The sequence below is a fragment of the Carcharodon carcharias genome, chromosome 5 (genome assembly GCF_017639515.1).
Source record: "Carcharodon carcharias isolate sCarCar2 chromosome 5, sCarCar2.pri, whole genome shotgun sequence".
Lineage (NCBI taxonomy): Eukaryota > Metazoa > Chordata > Chondrichthyes > Lamniformes > Lamnidae > Carcharodon > Carcharodon carcharias.
The window spans coordinates 78,681,780-78,699,124 of NC_054471.1; the positions used below are offsets into that span (position 1 = coordinate 78,681,780).

Sequence of the window (17,345 nt, forward strand, 5' to 3'; positions counted from 1 at the left end):
CAGTTTCAGAATTTTTAAGTTATTGATTCAGTTGAAAAAAACAATTTTTATTAAGAGAAAAATAGGAAGTTTCTCACCTGTTTCAACATGTATGGTGATGACATATACGGTGCTTAACCCTCTACTTACCTCCATCAACCCAAAAGCTTTTTTTACATTCATAGTAACTTAAATTTTTATAGTGGCTTTAATGCAAGAGACTTCCTTAAGGCGCTTTTGTGGAATAGGAATTCTGAAAACAAGCAAAAGGACAACATGGAGAGTTTGGAGGAGTTACTGAAAGGTTATCAAAGTGATGGGCTTTGAGAAACTTCTTAAAAGGCAAGGGAGCTAGGTGAAGAGAAGGATGGAGTATTAAGGAGGGAGTTGGGACGAGGTGTTTAAAAGCTCTGCCACCAGTGGTGGGATGAAAGGACAGGGAGACACAGAATGACCAAGATAAGATGACTAAAGTGTGCGGCAGTGGATGCAAGGCTAGGAAGGAAGTTGCAGAGAAAGGGCAGGCCAAGGTCACAGAGGGGTTAGAGGTAAGGGTTGGGGATTTAACTTTTATGTGCTGAGAGACAAAGCTCTACAACAGGTCGGCGAAGACAGAGGTGATCAGAACTTAGGGCAGCACAGCTTACAGGTGACAGAGCATTGGACAAGTTGTATGGTGGAGGATGCAAGACCAGCATTGAAATAATAGAGTTCATTGATGGGGGTAGTGGGGGAGGTGGGGTTCAGGGAAGGGCAGTGTGGTGAACAGAAGCATCTAAAGGAGTTTGGCACCAGGGTAGGAGAATAGATGACCAATGCTGTCAACACAGTGAAGGATCGTGTAATAAACTTGGTGTACCGGACAGGTTTCCTACTTGAAACAGATAACTTTATTTACAGGTCTCTTGTAGAAGCTACATGCTTGAACCAGGTGCACGGCTATAAAGCTCCATCCCTAAGATTACCCACGCTTAGGGCTGATTTGTCCGTACAATCACGTGACCTCTAAGAGCAAGAGGAACAGTTTTACTACAATCACTACACATAGGATGTGGACCTTCAAAGCTCATTTCAGGTAAACCAAGGCTGTGGGTGCTCCACGAGCTGATATCATGGATGAAATAGTCATTAGAGATGGATATCAAAATTATTCATGTGGAACCAGCCCCCGTGTGAACTGTTGATGTTCAGAGGAAGCATGGAGTCAAAGAAGAGGTAGTCAAGGACTTTGGGAGACTGCTGACATGACAAAGCAAGGCTAAGAAGAAGAGCATTTTCTGGTGATGCATTGGCTGTGCGGCAGCAATGGACCAGCCGTCCTATGGACCTGGTTAGAGGATTACAATGTAGAGAAAAATGGTGTCAGCAATCATATCAAAAGAAAGAACTTGCATTTATATTGTGCCAGTATCAATTTCAGGACATCCTAAATTAATTTACAGCCAATGAAGTGCCTTTGAAGTGTAGTTAATGTTGTAATATAGGAAACGTGGCAGCCAATTTGCGCACAGCAAGCTCCCACAAGAAGCAAAGACGAGATCATTGGCTTTCACTGATGTTGGATGAGGAATAAATGTTCACCTGGACATTAGGGTGAACTCCTCTGCTCTTCTTCAAACTCCTAAAAATAAATTATCCGGTCATTATAACATTGCGGCATATGTGATCGTCCTGTGCAAACTGGATGCTGAGCTACATTATAGCATTGACTACTGTTCAAAATGGGGTTAAGTGGCTATTAATTGGCCACTTAAGGCCTCAAAAAATCTAAGGGATGGTGGGCCGCCCGACGCCTCCCCTGGCCCCTGTAGAATTCCATACAGGTCGTGAGCGGGAGGGTCGGCAGTGGGAAGGCCACCAGCTGGATTTTAGGTGCCCCCCCCCACACCACACCTTCAAACCTACTGGCAGGGGAGCGTAAAATCCAGCCTCATGACTTTCTGACTCAGAGCCGGGAGTCAAGGAAGAGAAAGAGGAAAAGTGTGGCTTGGGAACAGTCAGAGAAGTTGGAAGTCATAGATTCAATTCCGACCATCAGCGCTGTGAGAAGGACAGAAGCAGACTGGAGGGATTCAAACAAGGAGTTTGGGGCTATATGTGCATAGAATTGGAAGGTGATGATACGTTTCAGAACTTTAGGGTCTGAAGGCAGGTTGGAGTTAGGATGGTAATTTGAATGGATACGGGTAACGTGATGCCATTTGTTTCAAAAAGGAGAGGGATGTTTTCTGAGAAAGGGAAACCATTCGAATATATTAACATACAAATTAGGAACAGGAGTAGGCCACTCGGTCCCTTGAACCTGCCATTCAATAAGATCGCGGCTGATCTGATTGGAACCTGAGGCCCACATTCCTGCCCACCCCCAATAACCTTTCACCCCCTTGCTTATCAAGAATCTATCTAGCTCTGCCTTAAAAATATTCAAAGGCTCTGCTTCCATCGCTTTTTGAGGAAGAGAATTCCAAAGACTCGCGATCCTCAGAGAGGAAAACTTTCTCCTCATCTCTCTCTTAAATAGGCGGTGACCCCTCGTTCTGGATTCTCCCACGAGAGGAAACGTCCTTGCCACACCCACCCTGTCAAGACCCCTCAGGATCTTATGTGTGTCAACTAAACAGAAGCCAGAAAGGGGATTTGAAAGGGGTTTATATGATCAAAAGATGGATCTCATGAAAGCCTACTGTCTCAGGCAGACATAAAAGATCCCTTGTCATCATTTGATGGACAGCTGGGGAGTTCACCCTGCTGCCTTGTCAAGTCATACTCCTCAGTCAACTCCGAAAAATAAATTATCTGGTCATTATAACATTGATGCTTATGCGATCTTACAGTGCAAAAATTGATTGTTGTGTTTCTCTACATTATAACACTAAAAAGTACAGAGGCTGTGAAATGTGTTATAAAAGTAGAAGTCATTCTTTTCACGAATCAATCATAGCCACAACCGTGACAAAATTGCTGTAAAAAGAAACTTTTGTGAGCAAAATAAAATTGTTTAGAGTCTGGTTTAAAATATTAATTGTGACTGGAAATGAAGACAGCTTGAATTTTTCAGCCCGTTTCTACCTGTCAATTAGTTCAGCAGCCTAAGTACTACTTTCAGCTGTATTAAAGCCTAATTAATCCCCATTTATTGAAAATATCCTCATGCTAATGAAAGCAAAAGAAAGAACAGCTTGTATCAATATACTGTATCTGCCATACTTTAAATTATTGCCTTTAATAAAAAGAGAACACATCTTTACGATAATTATGCACCAGAGAATTAATTCAAGACATTTGGACATTTATCATGAAACGAAAGGAAAATGCTGAAAGGCATTACATTGCTTCATGAACACAGCTGAGGAAAAGTGACTTTTGATGCAGGAAGACTCTTGAATTTCTTACCACATTTTAAAAATTAATTTTAGTAAGCTTAACCGTAAAGATCTGGAATTTTCACTCGCTTGAGCTGACTGTTTTCAGTACAACTTGCTTGAAATTGGCCAAACCAGAGCAAAAGATTGTGAAAATCAAAGCACAAAATTATGTCCAGTGCAAACCGAATTTCTGCAATTGTTTGATCTAGTTTAAAAAACACCACACGGCAAATTGTCCCTTTCCTCACAACTGGCCACACCCCAGATCCAGTTATTCACCCGTTAATGGTGTCTGTTTGCAAGCCTACACAGATGCTCCAAAAACTAAGCTTATTTTTAGATGTAAAGGCTCCAGTAGGCTTATGTTAAAAGCTTTTAAAAGTTTGCTTTTAATTTACGAAGAACTGCAGTTAGCAAATATAGCTTGTAAAAGCTGTTGTCAGTAATTTCAAATCAGGTTACTCACAAGTGGATTGAGGCTCTTAATTTGATATGCTTATCTTTGGTGATAAATCCATTTTCAGCTGTATTATTAAAATTGCACCAGATTACTAATCTTAAATATAATCAAGGAATTATGTTATAATGCAAGAGTTTTGATTTTAAATTCTTTCTAAAATGCTGCGTGGCACTGCTGGTTCATGGAAGAATTTATGTCCTGCGATATGCAAACAGGTTTGAACGAAAACTTGAGAAAAACAAAAGCCAGCACAATTTTTGAGCAGTTAGTGCCCAGATTACTGACTGTGCCCAAATTGGAGACTTTTTGCCATAGGTAATATATTAATGGCATGCTCGCTCGGCCTGGCTTTGAACATCCCCTATTTTCATCCCTCCACCATTGGCGGCCATGCTGTCAGCTGCCTAGGTCCACAGCTCTGGTATTTCCTCCTTAAACCTCCCTGCCTCTCCACCTCCCTCTCCTCCTTGAAAAAGCTCCAAAAAAGACATATTGACCCAAAGTATGGCTGTCTTTCTATATCCCCTCACATGGCTTGTTGTCAAATTTTGTTTGAGAATTGTTCCTATGGAGCAACTGTGGATGATTTATTACATTACAGGGCAGCATATGAATATAAGTCACTGTTGCTGTTGGTGTTGAAGCTCCTCAGTGTTGTTTAAGTGAAAATATTAAGTAAGTTATGGAACCTGATAGACTCAAAGTAGGATTCCACTGGGGATCAAGGTCTGCTTCCATCACATTGATTTGAATTGAATTGGAGTGCATTCCCACTTTCATCACATCTTAACCTTCGCAGATAAACCAAATCAGATCACTCAAGCACAGGGAATAGTTGTGTGGCAGAAGGCACAGGCAACTTCACAATAGGCTACTATTATAACTATCACTATAACCTCGAAACAGGAGGAGGCCATTCAGTCCCTTGAGCCTGTTCCACCATTCAATATGAGGGGAATAGATAGAGTGGACAGGATAAAATTATTTCCCTTGGTGGAGAATTCTAGAACCAGGGGACATAGATTCAAGATAAGTGGCGGAAGGTGTAGGGGTGACATGAGGAAGATCATTTTTACGCAGAGGGTAGTGGGTGTCTGCAATTTGCTGCCCAAGTTGGTGGTAGAGGCAGAAACTCTAAACTCTTTTATGCACCTTAAGTGCTGTAAGCTGCAGGGCTATGGGTTGGGTGCAGGAAGGTGGGATTAGAAAGGGCACCTGGGTGTCCTCAAGCTGGCATGGACAAGATAGGCCGAATGGCCTCCTTCTGTGCTGTAACTTTTCTATGGTTCTATGGTTCTAATTAGATCATGACTGACTTTAACTCTGTCTGGCTTCAGTAACCCTTAATACCCTTCCTTACCAAAAATCTATCTCAGTTTTGAAATCTTCAAATGACTCTCGGCCTCCACACTTCTTTGGGGTAGAAATTTCTAGATTTCCACTCCCTTTTGTGTGAATAAGTGTTTCCTGATATCAACACTGAACAGCTTAGGTCTAATGTTCAAGTCACGTCCCCTTGTTCCGGACATCACCACCAGAGGAATTCATTTCTCTCTCTTTATCTACCCTCCCAGAACCATTTAAGATCTTAAACATCCTAATTTTCTCATCCCTCCATGAGCGATATCACCTTAAACAATGTATGTTAAATGTATGAAGCAGATGTGGGAGGATGGTGGGGAGGGGCTGGAGGTGTGAAATGATCAACTTGCCTCCAAACTGGGCATGAAGTTGGCAGAACAACTCTCACAGCGCGGGGATGTTCAAAATATTTTCAGGTCCGAGCCTTGTTTGAGTGCAGCCAAAGAAGGCATAAATAAGGTGCTTCTAGTTTCCGGCTTGCCGGTTATGGTAGAGCCGCAAGTCTTCCGGCAGAGACACATCAGTAGCTACAATTTGGAAGGTACTTCATTGGCTGTAAAGCACTTTGGGGTGCCCTGCGGTTATGAAAGGCACTTCATGGATGCAAGTTTTTTCTTTCCTTCTGATGAAAAATGAACCGCTCGGGCATTGTACCCTCAGTCAATAACCCTATTTGAACTTTTCAACCAAATTGCTAGCCCAATATTGAATGGCTTGGCCCGGGATGGGGCAGGGTCAGTTTTCAAGGGTGGTAGGTACAAGGGAACCTGGGAGGGCAGCAGCCCAGGTTTCTTTTGTGGGGCCAAGTTGAGCAAGTCCTGCAACCTACCAGCCCTAAAGGAAGAAAGAATTTCTGGGGCCTGGAGTTTGTTCTCTGCTGTGCTGTTTTGCTTGGTGCAATTTAGCTGAATTTGGCATAACCAGCGTTAGAGATCGCAGAATTTTAGGTGCAATTTGCATTCACCCAAAAAGAATTTCTGCAATCTTATCATTCAGCAGTATGCCTATTACTTACCAAGATCCTGAGGGGTATGGACAGGGTAAATAGTGAGAAACTGTTCCCACTCAAGAGTACATTAGGAGCTAGAGGGCACAATTCAAAATAATGGGCAAAAAGAGTAGAAGTGATGTGAGGAAAACTTTTTTCAGCCAGAGGGTGGTTGAACTCCCTGAAAGGGTGGTGGAGGCAGGTTCGATTGAGGTATTGGATTGCTAACAGAAAAGAAAGAATGTGCAAGCTTACGGGGATAAGGCAGGGGAGTGGGACTAGGTAGAACGCTCTTTCAGGGAGCCAATGCAGACTCAATGGACCAAATGGCCTCCTTCTGCACTATAAAGATTCTGCAATTCTGTGATATGAGTTTAAGTGGAAATTCAAGGTTGAGGGGTTGCGGCTGGTTTGGGCGGGGGAGGGGTCTGATGATGGTGTAAAGAAAATACACTCACCAATGCAGATATAATTTTGGATGCAATTAGTACCAGAGCTGGCAACTGTGCCCAAAGTGGAAACTCTAACCCAGGGTAAGTATTAAGGAAGGGAAGAACTCTATGCTGTGCTGACCAAGATCTCGAGATGTTCCAACATGCTTGACAGTCATTGAAATCATTTTGAAGTGCAATTAAAAAAATATTTTCCCATCTCATAATAACAGCTACAACAATGAACTCTTGAGTTGAAGTAATAGTGCAGTACAGGAATGGTCCTCCCCTTCAAGTAACAGGATGTTGCTTCTTTGTTGAAAACCATACTACTGTAAATGCTGAAGGCCTTATCATTATTGAACTTACATGCCATGAAGACAAGGGTTGGACACACACTCATCTACATTATGTTCACAGTTTATTCCAGCAAATCCCTTCAAACAGATACAGCTGTAGCCACTGATAGCGTCAATGCAGGTTCCCTTATTCTGGCATGGAGCAGACGCACAGTCATTGATATTAGCCTCACATCTGAGACCTGAGAAAGAGAATACAAGGGCATTTCAGCTGTGCCTCAAATTGACTCACCAACAAACTCAGTTCAGCCAGCTTGTGCAAATATTTTACAAACAGAACAGCAAAATTGTTCTTCAAGTGAGCGAGAATGAACATTAGCCCTTCAGAAATGCCCCCCTGTATAGTCAATGTTGAAAACATAATATACAAACAAAAATAATACAATATAAAAATGTAATCAGCATAACCCCAAATATAATAATCTCTGGATTATTACCTGAGCCACAAGCAAATTGGTGTAGGGTAAATCAGATTAAAGCATTGAATACGTGGTTCAAAGTTTGGAGTGGGAGAAATGGGTTTCGATTCATGGGGCACTGGCACCAGGATTGGAAAAAGTGGAAGCTGTACCATTAGGAGTGTCTTCACCTGAGCTGTGCTGAGACAAGCATTCTGGTGAATTGTATAACTAGGGCAATAGAACAGTTTTAAGCTAAATAGTGGGGGTGAGGGATCAAGCGAAGGAAGATGTGATAACTTAAAGGGAGAGGGCATGGCAAAACAGCCAGTTAGCAAAAAGAGTAATGGTAATCAGGGCATGGCAGGAAGAGACAGATCGTACAAACTTAAGAGTGCACCAGCACATAAGGCTAGAGGTTGCAAAAATAGTAAAAAGACAGAACTAAGGCTCTGTATCTGAATGCGTGTCGAATTCGAAACAAAATGGATGAATTGTCAGCTCATATGGAAATAAGTATGTATGATCTGATAGCCCATACAAAGACATACAAGATGACAAAGGCTGAGAATATTCAAGGATACTTGACATTTTGGAATGACTGGAAACTAGGAAAATGTGGAGGGGTTGCTCTGCTAATTAAGGATGGCATTGATGCAATAGTGAGAGATGACCTCAGTTCTAAAGGTTAAGATGCAGAATCAGTCTGGGTGGAGATAAGAAATAGCAAAGGTAGGAAGTCACTTGTGGGAGTAGATTATTAGTCTCTTAACAGTAATTACATTGACAGGGTGTATAGGAAGAAATAATGGGGGTTTGCGGGAAAGGTACGGCAACAATCATGGATGATTTTAATCTACATATAGATTGGATGAATCAGGTTGGCACAGGTAGCCTAGATAATGACTTCATAAAGTGTTTTCAGGCTGGTTTCTTAGAGCAGCATGTTCCAGAGCCAACCAGACAGCTGGCTATTCTAGACTTGGTAATGTGCAATCAGACAGATTTAATTAATAACCTCATAGTGAAGAAGCCCTTAGCCAGAAGTGATCATAACATGACTGAGTTTCACATTCAATTTGAGGGAGAGAAGATTGGGTCCAAGACCAGTGTTTTAAACTTAAATAAAGGCAATTACAAAGGTATGAGGACAGAGCTAACCAAAGTGAACTGGGAAATTAGGTTAAGGTGTAGGGCAGTAGAGATAGCAGCGGAATATACATTAGAAAACATTTCATAACACTCAGCAAAGATATGTTCCAGTGAGAAAGAAAGACTCTTGGTGAAGGGTGCCTCATTAGTGGTTAACTAAGGAAGTTAAGGATAGCGTCAAATTGAAAGAAAAAACACACAATTCTGCAAAGATTAATGACAGGTCAAAATGTTGGATAGAATATAAAAACTAGCAAAGAATGACTAAGAAAAGGAGAAATTAGAGAATGAGAGAAAAATAACCAGAAATATAAAAACAGACAGTAAGAGTTTCTACAGGTATTTAAAACGGAAAAGAGTAACTAAAGTGAGCATTAGTCTTCTAGAGAGTGAGTCTGGAGAATTAATAATGGGAAATAAGGAAACGGGAGATACATTGAACAGATATCCTGCGTCTGTCTTCACTGTGGATGACACAAATAACATTCCAGAAATAATTGTAAATCATAAGGTGAAATGGAGGGAGGAACTTAAAAGAATTACAATAACCACGGAAAGGATACTGAGAAAATTGTTAGAACTAAAGGCTGACAAACCCCTAGGTTCTGATGGACTTCATGCTGGGGTCTTAAAAGAAGTGACTGCAGAGATAGTAGATGCATTGGTTTTCATTTTCCCAAATTCCTTAAATTTTGGAAATGTCTCATTGTTTAGAAGATAGCAAATGTAAATCCTCTATTTAAGGAAGGAGGGAGACATAAAGCAATAAACTACAGGCCAGCTAGCCTTACATCTGTGTTAGGAAAAATGCTAGAATCTCTTATTAAAGGATTATAACAGGGCACTTAGAAAATCTTAATGCAATCAGGCAGCGTCACCTTGGTTTTGTGAAAGGGAAAAACTGCTTGACTAATTTATTAGAGTTCTTTGAGGAAGTAACATCAACATAGATAAAGGGAACTTGTAAGTGTGGTATATTTGTATTTCCAAAAGGCATTTGACAAGGTCCCACATCAAAGATTACTACACAAAATAAGGGTTCATGGTGTAGGGGGTAACATATTATGGATATAGGAGTGGTTAACTAACAGGAAATATAGAGCAGAGATAGATGGGCCATTTTTGAGTTGGCAAGATGCAGGCAGTGGAGTATCACAGAGATCAGTGCAGGGGCGTCAACTATTTACAGTTTATATCATGATTGGATGAAAGGACCGAAGGTATGGTTGCTAAATTTGCTGACACAACGCTAGTGAGGAGAATAAGCTGTGAAGAGGACACATAGAGTCTGAAGAGGGATATAGACAGGTTAAGTAAATGGGCAAAAATTTGGCTGCTGGTGTAAAATTTGGAAAAATGTGAACTTGTCCACTTTGGCAGGGAGAATAGAAAAGCAGCATATTATTTAACTGAGAGAGATAGCAGAACTGTTTGGTACAAAAGGGTCGTGGTGTCCTGGTACATAAATTACAAAAAGTTAGTGTACAGGTGCAGCAAGCAAACAGGAAAGTAAATGGGATGTTGGTGTTTATTGTAAGGGGAATGGAATATTAAAAGTTGGAAGGTTTTGCTACAGCTGTTATAGGGCACTGGTGAGACCACATCCGGAGTATTGTGTACAGTGTTGGCCTCCTTATTTAAGAAAGGATATATATGAATTAGAAGCAATTCAGAGAAGGTTCACTCGACTGGTTCCTGGGATGAAGGGGTTGTTTTATGACGAAAGGTTGGACAGGTTGAGTCTGTATCCATTAGAGTTTAGAAGAATGAGAGGTGATGCTATTGAAATATACAAGACCCTGAAGAGACTTGATAGGGTGGTTGCTGAAAGGGTGCCTTTGTGGTAGAACTAGGGAACACAGTTTAAAAATAAGGGGCCTCCCAGTTAAGATGTAGGTGAGAAGAATTTTTTTTCTCTCAGGGTGTTGTTAGTCTGTGGCATTCTCTTCCCCAGAGAGCAGTGGAGACAGGGTCATTGAATATTTTTAAGGCTGAATTTGATAGATTCTTAACTGACAAGGGGGGTCAAAGGGTATAGGGGTAGGAAGGAAAGTGGGGCTGAGGGACTAAATGGCCTACTCTTGCTCCTAATTCCTGTGTTTGTATAATATAACGTGCGAATGTCTTTTAATCAATTTCCTCTCAGCCAGAAGGTCGAGAGTTCAAGTCCCACACTAAAGACTCGAGATCATAATTCAGGCTGACATTACCACTGCAGTAGCGAGGGAGTGCTGCACCTGTCAGAGCTATCTTTCAAATAGGATGTTAAACTGAGGCCACATCTGTCCTCTCCAATGGATGTAAATGAACCCATGGCGCTATTTTGAAAATGTTTTGGGGAGATCTCCCTGGCTCTTGGCTAATATTTATACCTCCATCAACATCACTCAAAAGAAGCCCGAATATTATCTAGAATTATATAGAATATACAGCACAAAAACAGGGCATTTGGCCCAGCTAATCTGTGCTGGTGTTTATGCTCCACATGAATCTTCTCCAATTCCATTTACCTCATCTCAGCCATTCAGCATGTCTTTCTATTCCCTTTTCTCTCATTTACTCATCTAGTTTCCTTTGGAAAGCATCCATTCTATTTGCCTCAACCACTTTCTGTAGTAGAGAGTTGCATATTGTAAACACTCTCAGGGTAAATTACTTCTCCTTATTTTGTAGCTAATTGTACTGATAGCCCCTCATTTTGGATTCACCCACAAGTGAAAACATTCTCTCCACATCTTCCACAAGATCTCTGTTATCTTGCCTCTAAGTCCTCTCTTTTGTCAGTAAAGTCCCAACCTATTTAACCTTCCTATGAGCTAGGATCTCCCAGTTTTGGTATCTTCCTTTATATGTTTTGTCAACCTTATTAAGTGCTTCTATGTCCTTTCTATAGTATGGAGAGTAGAACTGTTCATAGTTCAGTCTTTTTTATTCTTTCATGGGATATGGGGGTCATTGACATGGCCAGCACTTGTTGCCCACCCATAATTGCCCTTGAACTGAGTCGCTTTCTAAGCCATTTCAGAAGGAAGTTAAGAGTCAACCACTTTGCTGTGGGTCTGGAGTCAAATGTAGGCTAGACAAGGTAATGATGGCAGATTTCCTTCCCTAAAGGATATTAGAGAACTAGATGGGGCTTTACGAATTGATGATCGTGACAGTCAGTAAGACATGAAAGAAATTATAAACTATGCAAATCAAACATTATTCCTTCTTTGCTTATTTAAAAATGAAGTTTTCTGAACCAAAAGATGGCTTCCACAAGTAATCTGATGTCTGGAATTGTAAGATGACACTAAGACATTATATGGATTGCACTGGAGGCATACCCTGACATGTTGCTCTTGGAATCTCACACCTGGGACTGTCAAGGTCCCTTTCAAAAATGAACTATTAAACAGAAATGGGTGTCATTTGCATCTTCATAAGCTTATCCTTGTAGTGGTGTCCATGGGATTACCAAGACAATGGCTACCTGGGACAGGGTCATTATTATGGATAATTTTTCTTTCAGGGGCTAATAACTGGGACATTATACATCAGAACAAAAGTCAGATCCAGACCTCAGATAAGCATTCCTTTATGAAACCAATGTGGAGGAAGGAGGTCACATGACCCAAATGACCATTTTGAAATCACTTTATACAGTTGAGAGCTCAGAAGCAGGGAAGTATATTGATTTATCTCCAACCTGCTAACACCTGAAAGTTGGGCTCTAGGCTGACCAATCAGCCTGCAACAAGCCACTGGCCACCGCCTGCCAACTAAACCAAGTTCCTGACTATCAATCTCATCTCAATATGGCACCATGATCTTAAAGGAACTCTGCACTTTTGCCTTCAGCCAGGAACTCACCTGAATTGGAACTTCCATATGAAGGAACTCCCTCTGGATCTGGACTTTCTGGACCCTGGAAATCATGTGAACTGATATCTATTTCTGTGGCTCTTTTTACTGTTAAGTTATTCACAGTTGTAAAACCCCCTCATTTCTATCCCCCTTACAGTATGTGTGAAGTAGCAATCGCCCCCTGGGTTTGAATGTTTGAATAAACTAAACTTCCAATTTTTCCCAAGAGTATTTGCTGTGAGTTACTTTAAACATTAACTACACAAATCAGGGTTTTTTGGAATAAGCACCACAGCGTACTTTTAAAAGAAAAATACCTCTGCTTATGGACAAATGGCAAGAGAATAAAGGAGTTCAGTTTTTCTTCTCTCTTCTGTTCATAACAATAGTTTCATGGTGACCATTACTGAGACCAGTTTCAATTCCAGATTTATTAATTGAATTTAAATTCCACCAACTACCATGATGGGATCTGAACCAATGGCCCCACGGCATTTGGCCAGGCCTCTAGGTATTTAGTCCAGCAACATTACCACTATGCTACCATCTTCCCTCAAATGCCAATTAGGATCCTATTGTGTGAATGCAAGATTTTATAAGGTGGTCATGTTTTAAACTGTCTCCTTTAATTTAAGGTGTTTGCAGTGTCCTCAAAAGATACATAGTGATCAAACTAATTCTGCCTGGAAACAGCGTTATGTGTTCTGGAACTAAACCTACAGAAGCTCAGCTGTCTATTTACACACCTTGAAACAAAAGAGGGGCAGCTGTTATGCTGGTTGGAGAGGCAAATAGACTCAGAGACAGAGAGAGGGAGACAGAAGCAGCTGCTGCTGTTTAAAGCAAAGGAAAAGAGACTGTTTAATGCCAATGAGAGCTGGTTCTTTGATGGAAGAGATGAGCCTTACAGAAATTTAAGGAACAAGGAGTTGAAGTGTGCCTTGCTGCTGGAAACTGATTCAGGGATACTCAAAAGACTGAGTGAAGAAATTTTCAAAGGGCACTGGAAGGCTCACCCTGACATGGCAAGGAGAAGGTAGCCTCCTGAAAAGTTGGGAGGAACTTGGAACTGAATTTTCAAGGCTACATAGCTACTGGGAATGTGATGTAAAGTATTTTGGTTTTGTTTATTAGTTAATAAGGAAGGATTTTTTTTTTGTAGTTTGGTGTATTAGTTACCTATCAAGACATGTTTAGTCAATGTTGATTATAGTTTGTATCAGTAATAGTCTTAAAACTTGAAATGTTGTTGTGCAATTCTTTCGTCAGTCACTGTTAAAATCATATCTCTTTTTAAAAGTGATCGGTCTCTATGGGGATCATAACGCCTATAAAAGTTTAATGTAACTTCACTATTTCTGAACTATTTATCAATAGCACTAAATCCCAGTGCTTTGGTAGCATTTTAAATTGTTTTAATGAGTGGTGCTACTTTTGTTAATCTGTATCCCTAGAAACCTTTGCTCTGCTAACCATTCAGTTTCTTATTTCCCAAGGTGTAGGTGATGATTCTATTTTTCCTACTCAAGGTGCATCATCTTATATTTATTCATGTTAAAGTTCAGTTGCCAGTTCACATCCCACTTGAAAAGTTTTCTAATGTTTTCTTAGCATAAAACTTGAATACTGCTTAAAAGGTAGACATTTTGCTGAAGCTTTACATCTTGCACTCATCAGGACAAATGCAAGAATGCCCAATTTCAAATGATCACAACAATTTATACTATCGGAGCTGATTGGTTGACAAGTCAACTCTGATTGGCCGAGGCGTTGCCATGGAGAGAGCAGTGGGGAATATAGGCTCGCCAAGCTCCCAGCTAAGCGAGTGGTATTTTCCACTAACAGGATGCTGCAGCCAGTCCGAAAAGACCTTCTGCCTACCATATAATTGAGCAAAGTCTTGCATGAATTTCAGTGTGATACCAGGCAGGTAGGCCATATGTCCCAACAATTCGCTGATCGAATCAAACATGTTTCTTCGGTTGTTCATAATGGTAAGATTACACACCATAGTCAACCAGCCCGCGCTTGCAAATTCTAAAACAAGGCTTAGATGTGTTTCCACCATTGGGCACCACTTGCTAAACAATCCTTAGTGTGCTAACTGTGTTAACAACTGATTTAACATAATCAACCAAGCTCATAATGTCGGCTCATTTACACTTGCTAGAAGCAACATACAGTCATACGTAAGGACCTGTTCTCTGCAACCAAAAGGAACATGCACCTTCTTTGAATTACCCAGGTGCTTGGAGAGCCTATAGTTTTCTCCATGGCAAAGGTTCGGCCAATCAGCATCAACTTGCTAACCAATCAGCAGCCTTTTCTCTTGTAGTATAAATTGTTGTGATTGTTTGAACTTCTTGTGATTCTCCTCATGAGTGCAAGACAAAAAGCTTTAGCAGCATTTTCAGCAATATTTAATGTCCTCTTGTATTATGTTGCATTTTTCCTCACTTAGCTATACACCCCAGTTTTTTGCATAATCTGCAAATTTGATACTGACTCACTTATTACTAATTACAAGTCATGAATAACAGTGGTGGCAGCACTGATTATTGTTGAACACCTCTTTCTATCTTCTTATAATCTGAAAGCTAACCTTTACCCCTAGTGTCTGCTTTCTTTATTTTTTCTAGCCAATTCACTATTTATTTAACTATTGTTCCATCTCCACCTTCCCTAACGTTCGTCAAGAGCCTAGCATGTGCTACTACTTCAAAATTTTTAAAAATCCAGTTATATAACACCTACAATATTGCCTTTGTCCACTTTTCCTGTTACCTCTTCAAAAAGTTTTATCCGTTGAATAAAGCCTTTCAGAATCCATGCTGACTATTTTTAAGTACATTTTCTGTCTCCAGACTTTCATCTGTCATTTCTCTTGTATAGATTTCAATACCTTTCCTACCACTGGCACCAGGTTGATTGATCCATACTTCCCAGGATTTGTTCTATCTCCCTTTTTTGCGCACACTAACGTTAGCTTTCTGCTTACCTTCTGGAACTAGCCTCTCTTCTCTAGAACATACAAATTAGTATCTCTGCTATCTTCTCTTTAGTTTCTTTGAGTATGTGTGGATGCGTACCACCTGGACCTGGGTTCTTTCAGTTTTGCTGAATTGTCAATTTCTCCTGCCTTTCTATCCTAACTATATCAATATTCTTTTTAAGTTCATCTTCCAGCGAAATTTTAATTTGATTTTATCTTTCTGAGGACAAGCTGAGGTCAAGCAACAGATCCGTACTTCTGCCAGTTCTCTGTCATTTCCTGTCAGTTCATTTTGATGGTCCTTAAGTGTCCCTAACCCGACTTTAGTTTTCCTTTCTTCATTCATGTATCTGTAGAACAATTTATGATTTTTTTTATATTCCTTGATCATTTGATTTCATAATTTATTTTTGTTTACTTTTAACTTCACTCCTAAGATACCTTGTATTCCTTCTTATCTCCTTTTCATTAGTATCTATGTACTTTCTATATGTATTTTTCTTTAGATTCAATTTTCTCTTCAGTTATTTATTCAACCACATGACCCAATAAGTAGTTGACTTGATTTTGGCTTTTAGTGGAATACATTTCTCTTGAACTCTATTGATTTCCTTTTGAAAGGTTGCCACTGTTGGTGTCTCTTTGCCTTTCAATATTTTCCCTCAGTTTACCTTCTATAGGGTCACCAGGATTCCCTCATAACTTATAACTTATTCTTTTCTGCTCCACTAAATTTCTGCTCACTGAATAGGAACAGTGGAGTTTGAATTTTCCATCTTACTCATCAATGGCCTGAAATCTGATGGCAGATCATCAATCTGAGCCACGAATTAACTCTGTTTTCTCTTTCTTTACAGATGCTGCCTGGCCAGATGAGCATTTTCCAGCATTGTCTGGTTTTATTTCAGATTTTGATCATCTGCAGTGTTATTGCTTTCCTTTGTTCCCATCCCCTCACTCCATAGCCCTCAAGGCAGCTACACTTCCTGTTCCAAATGTCACCCAATACATAGGAAGCATGCTGGATCAATTGAGCTGTTGCTGAGCAGCTTTGTCCATGCTCACGGTCTCACAGAAGACAAATGACTATTTGGCAAAGTGCCAGAGGGCATTCAGTGCACAAAAACACCAAACAACATCAACTTTCATTTATACAGGTGCCTTTAACATTGTAAAATGCTCAGGGAACTTCAAAGGAGAGATTATCAAAGAAAAATGTGATGCCGCATGTTAGGACAGGTGAACAAAAGCTTGGTTAAAAAAAGGGTAGACTTTAAGGACTGACTCAAAGGAGGATCGGGGGTGGAGGTGGGGGGGGTGTGGGGTGGAGGAGGGGCGTGGTGGGGTGGTGAGGGGGAGAGGTTTAGGGAGGAAATCCCAGAGGTTAGGGCCTGGGCAACCAAATGCCAATGGTGGAGTAATGAAAATCGGGGATGCACAAAAGACCAGAACTGGAGGGGCGCAGGGATCTTGGAGCATCGTAGGACTGGTGGAGGTTACACAGGTAGGGAGGGACGAGGCCATGGAGGGATTTGAAAGCAAGGAACACCAATCAATGATCTCAAACAATTGGAGGGTGAGAGCATCAGAATAAAGGTTAAAAAAGATACATATTTCTATAATTAATAACATATATATTGGAAGAAACTACTGATCACTGATGATGTCATTTAATTCTCCTTTCATTATCTACTATTACGTTTTTTAGTACTATTAATAACACACAATGAAACAACATGAATCTATTTAAAAAATTGGACATCTCTTGTAACTGAAACATTTCATATTCAGCATTATCAACAAATTGTAAAATATATTACACAGATTTCAGCTGCTAATAGGAGCACAGTTCAAAGTAAAGGTTTTAAACTGGATCAGCACGACACAATTTAGCAAAAATGCATTGCAATAAATATTAAAGGTTAAAATGTATCAAACTGAAATAATTTATCCAATTATGAGGAGAACATAGTGTAGTAGTAATGTCACTTGAATGACATTTTCCAGAGG

At 40.4% G+C, this 17,345-nt stretch overlaps 1 protein-coding gene across 1 annotated transcript in view; it reads right to left on the reverse strand.

Moving 5' to 3' along the window:
* Nucleotides 1-1,107: 1,107 nt before the first annotated feature.
* LOC121277722 (versican core protein-like) overlaps nucleotides 1,108-17,345 on the reverse strand; it is a 151,993-nt gene continuing 135,755 nt past the window's right edge. Inside the window, exons 6-7 of the mRNA XM_041187357.1 lie at nucleotides 6,955-7,126; nucleotides 1,108-1,306 (exon numbers count right to left, since the gene is read on the reverse strand). Coding sequence (XP_041043291.1) covers nucleotides 1,108-1,306; nucleotides 6,955-7,126 — 371 coding nt within the window. The remainder of the gene's footprint in view (nucleotides 1,307-6,954; nucleotides 7,127-17,345) is intronic.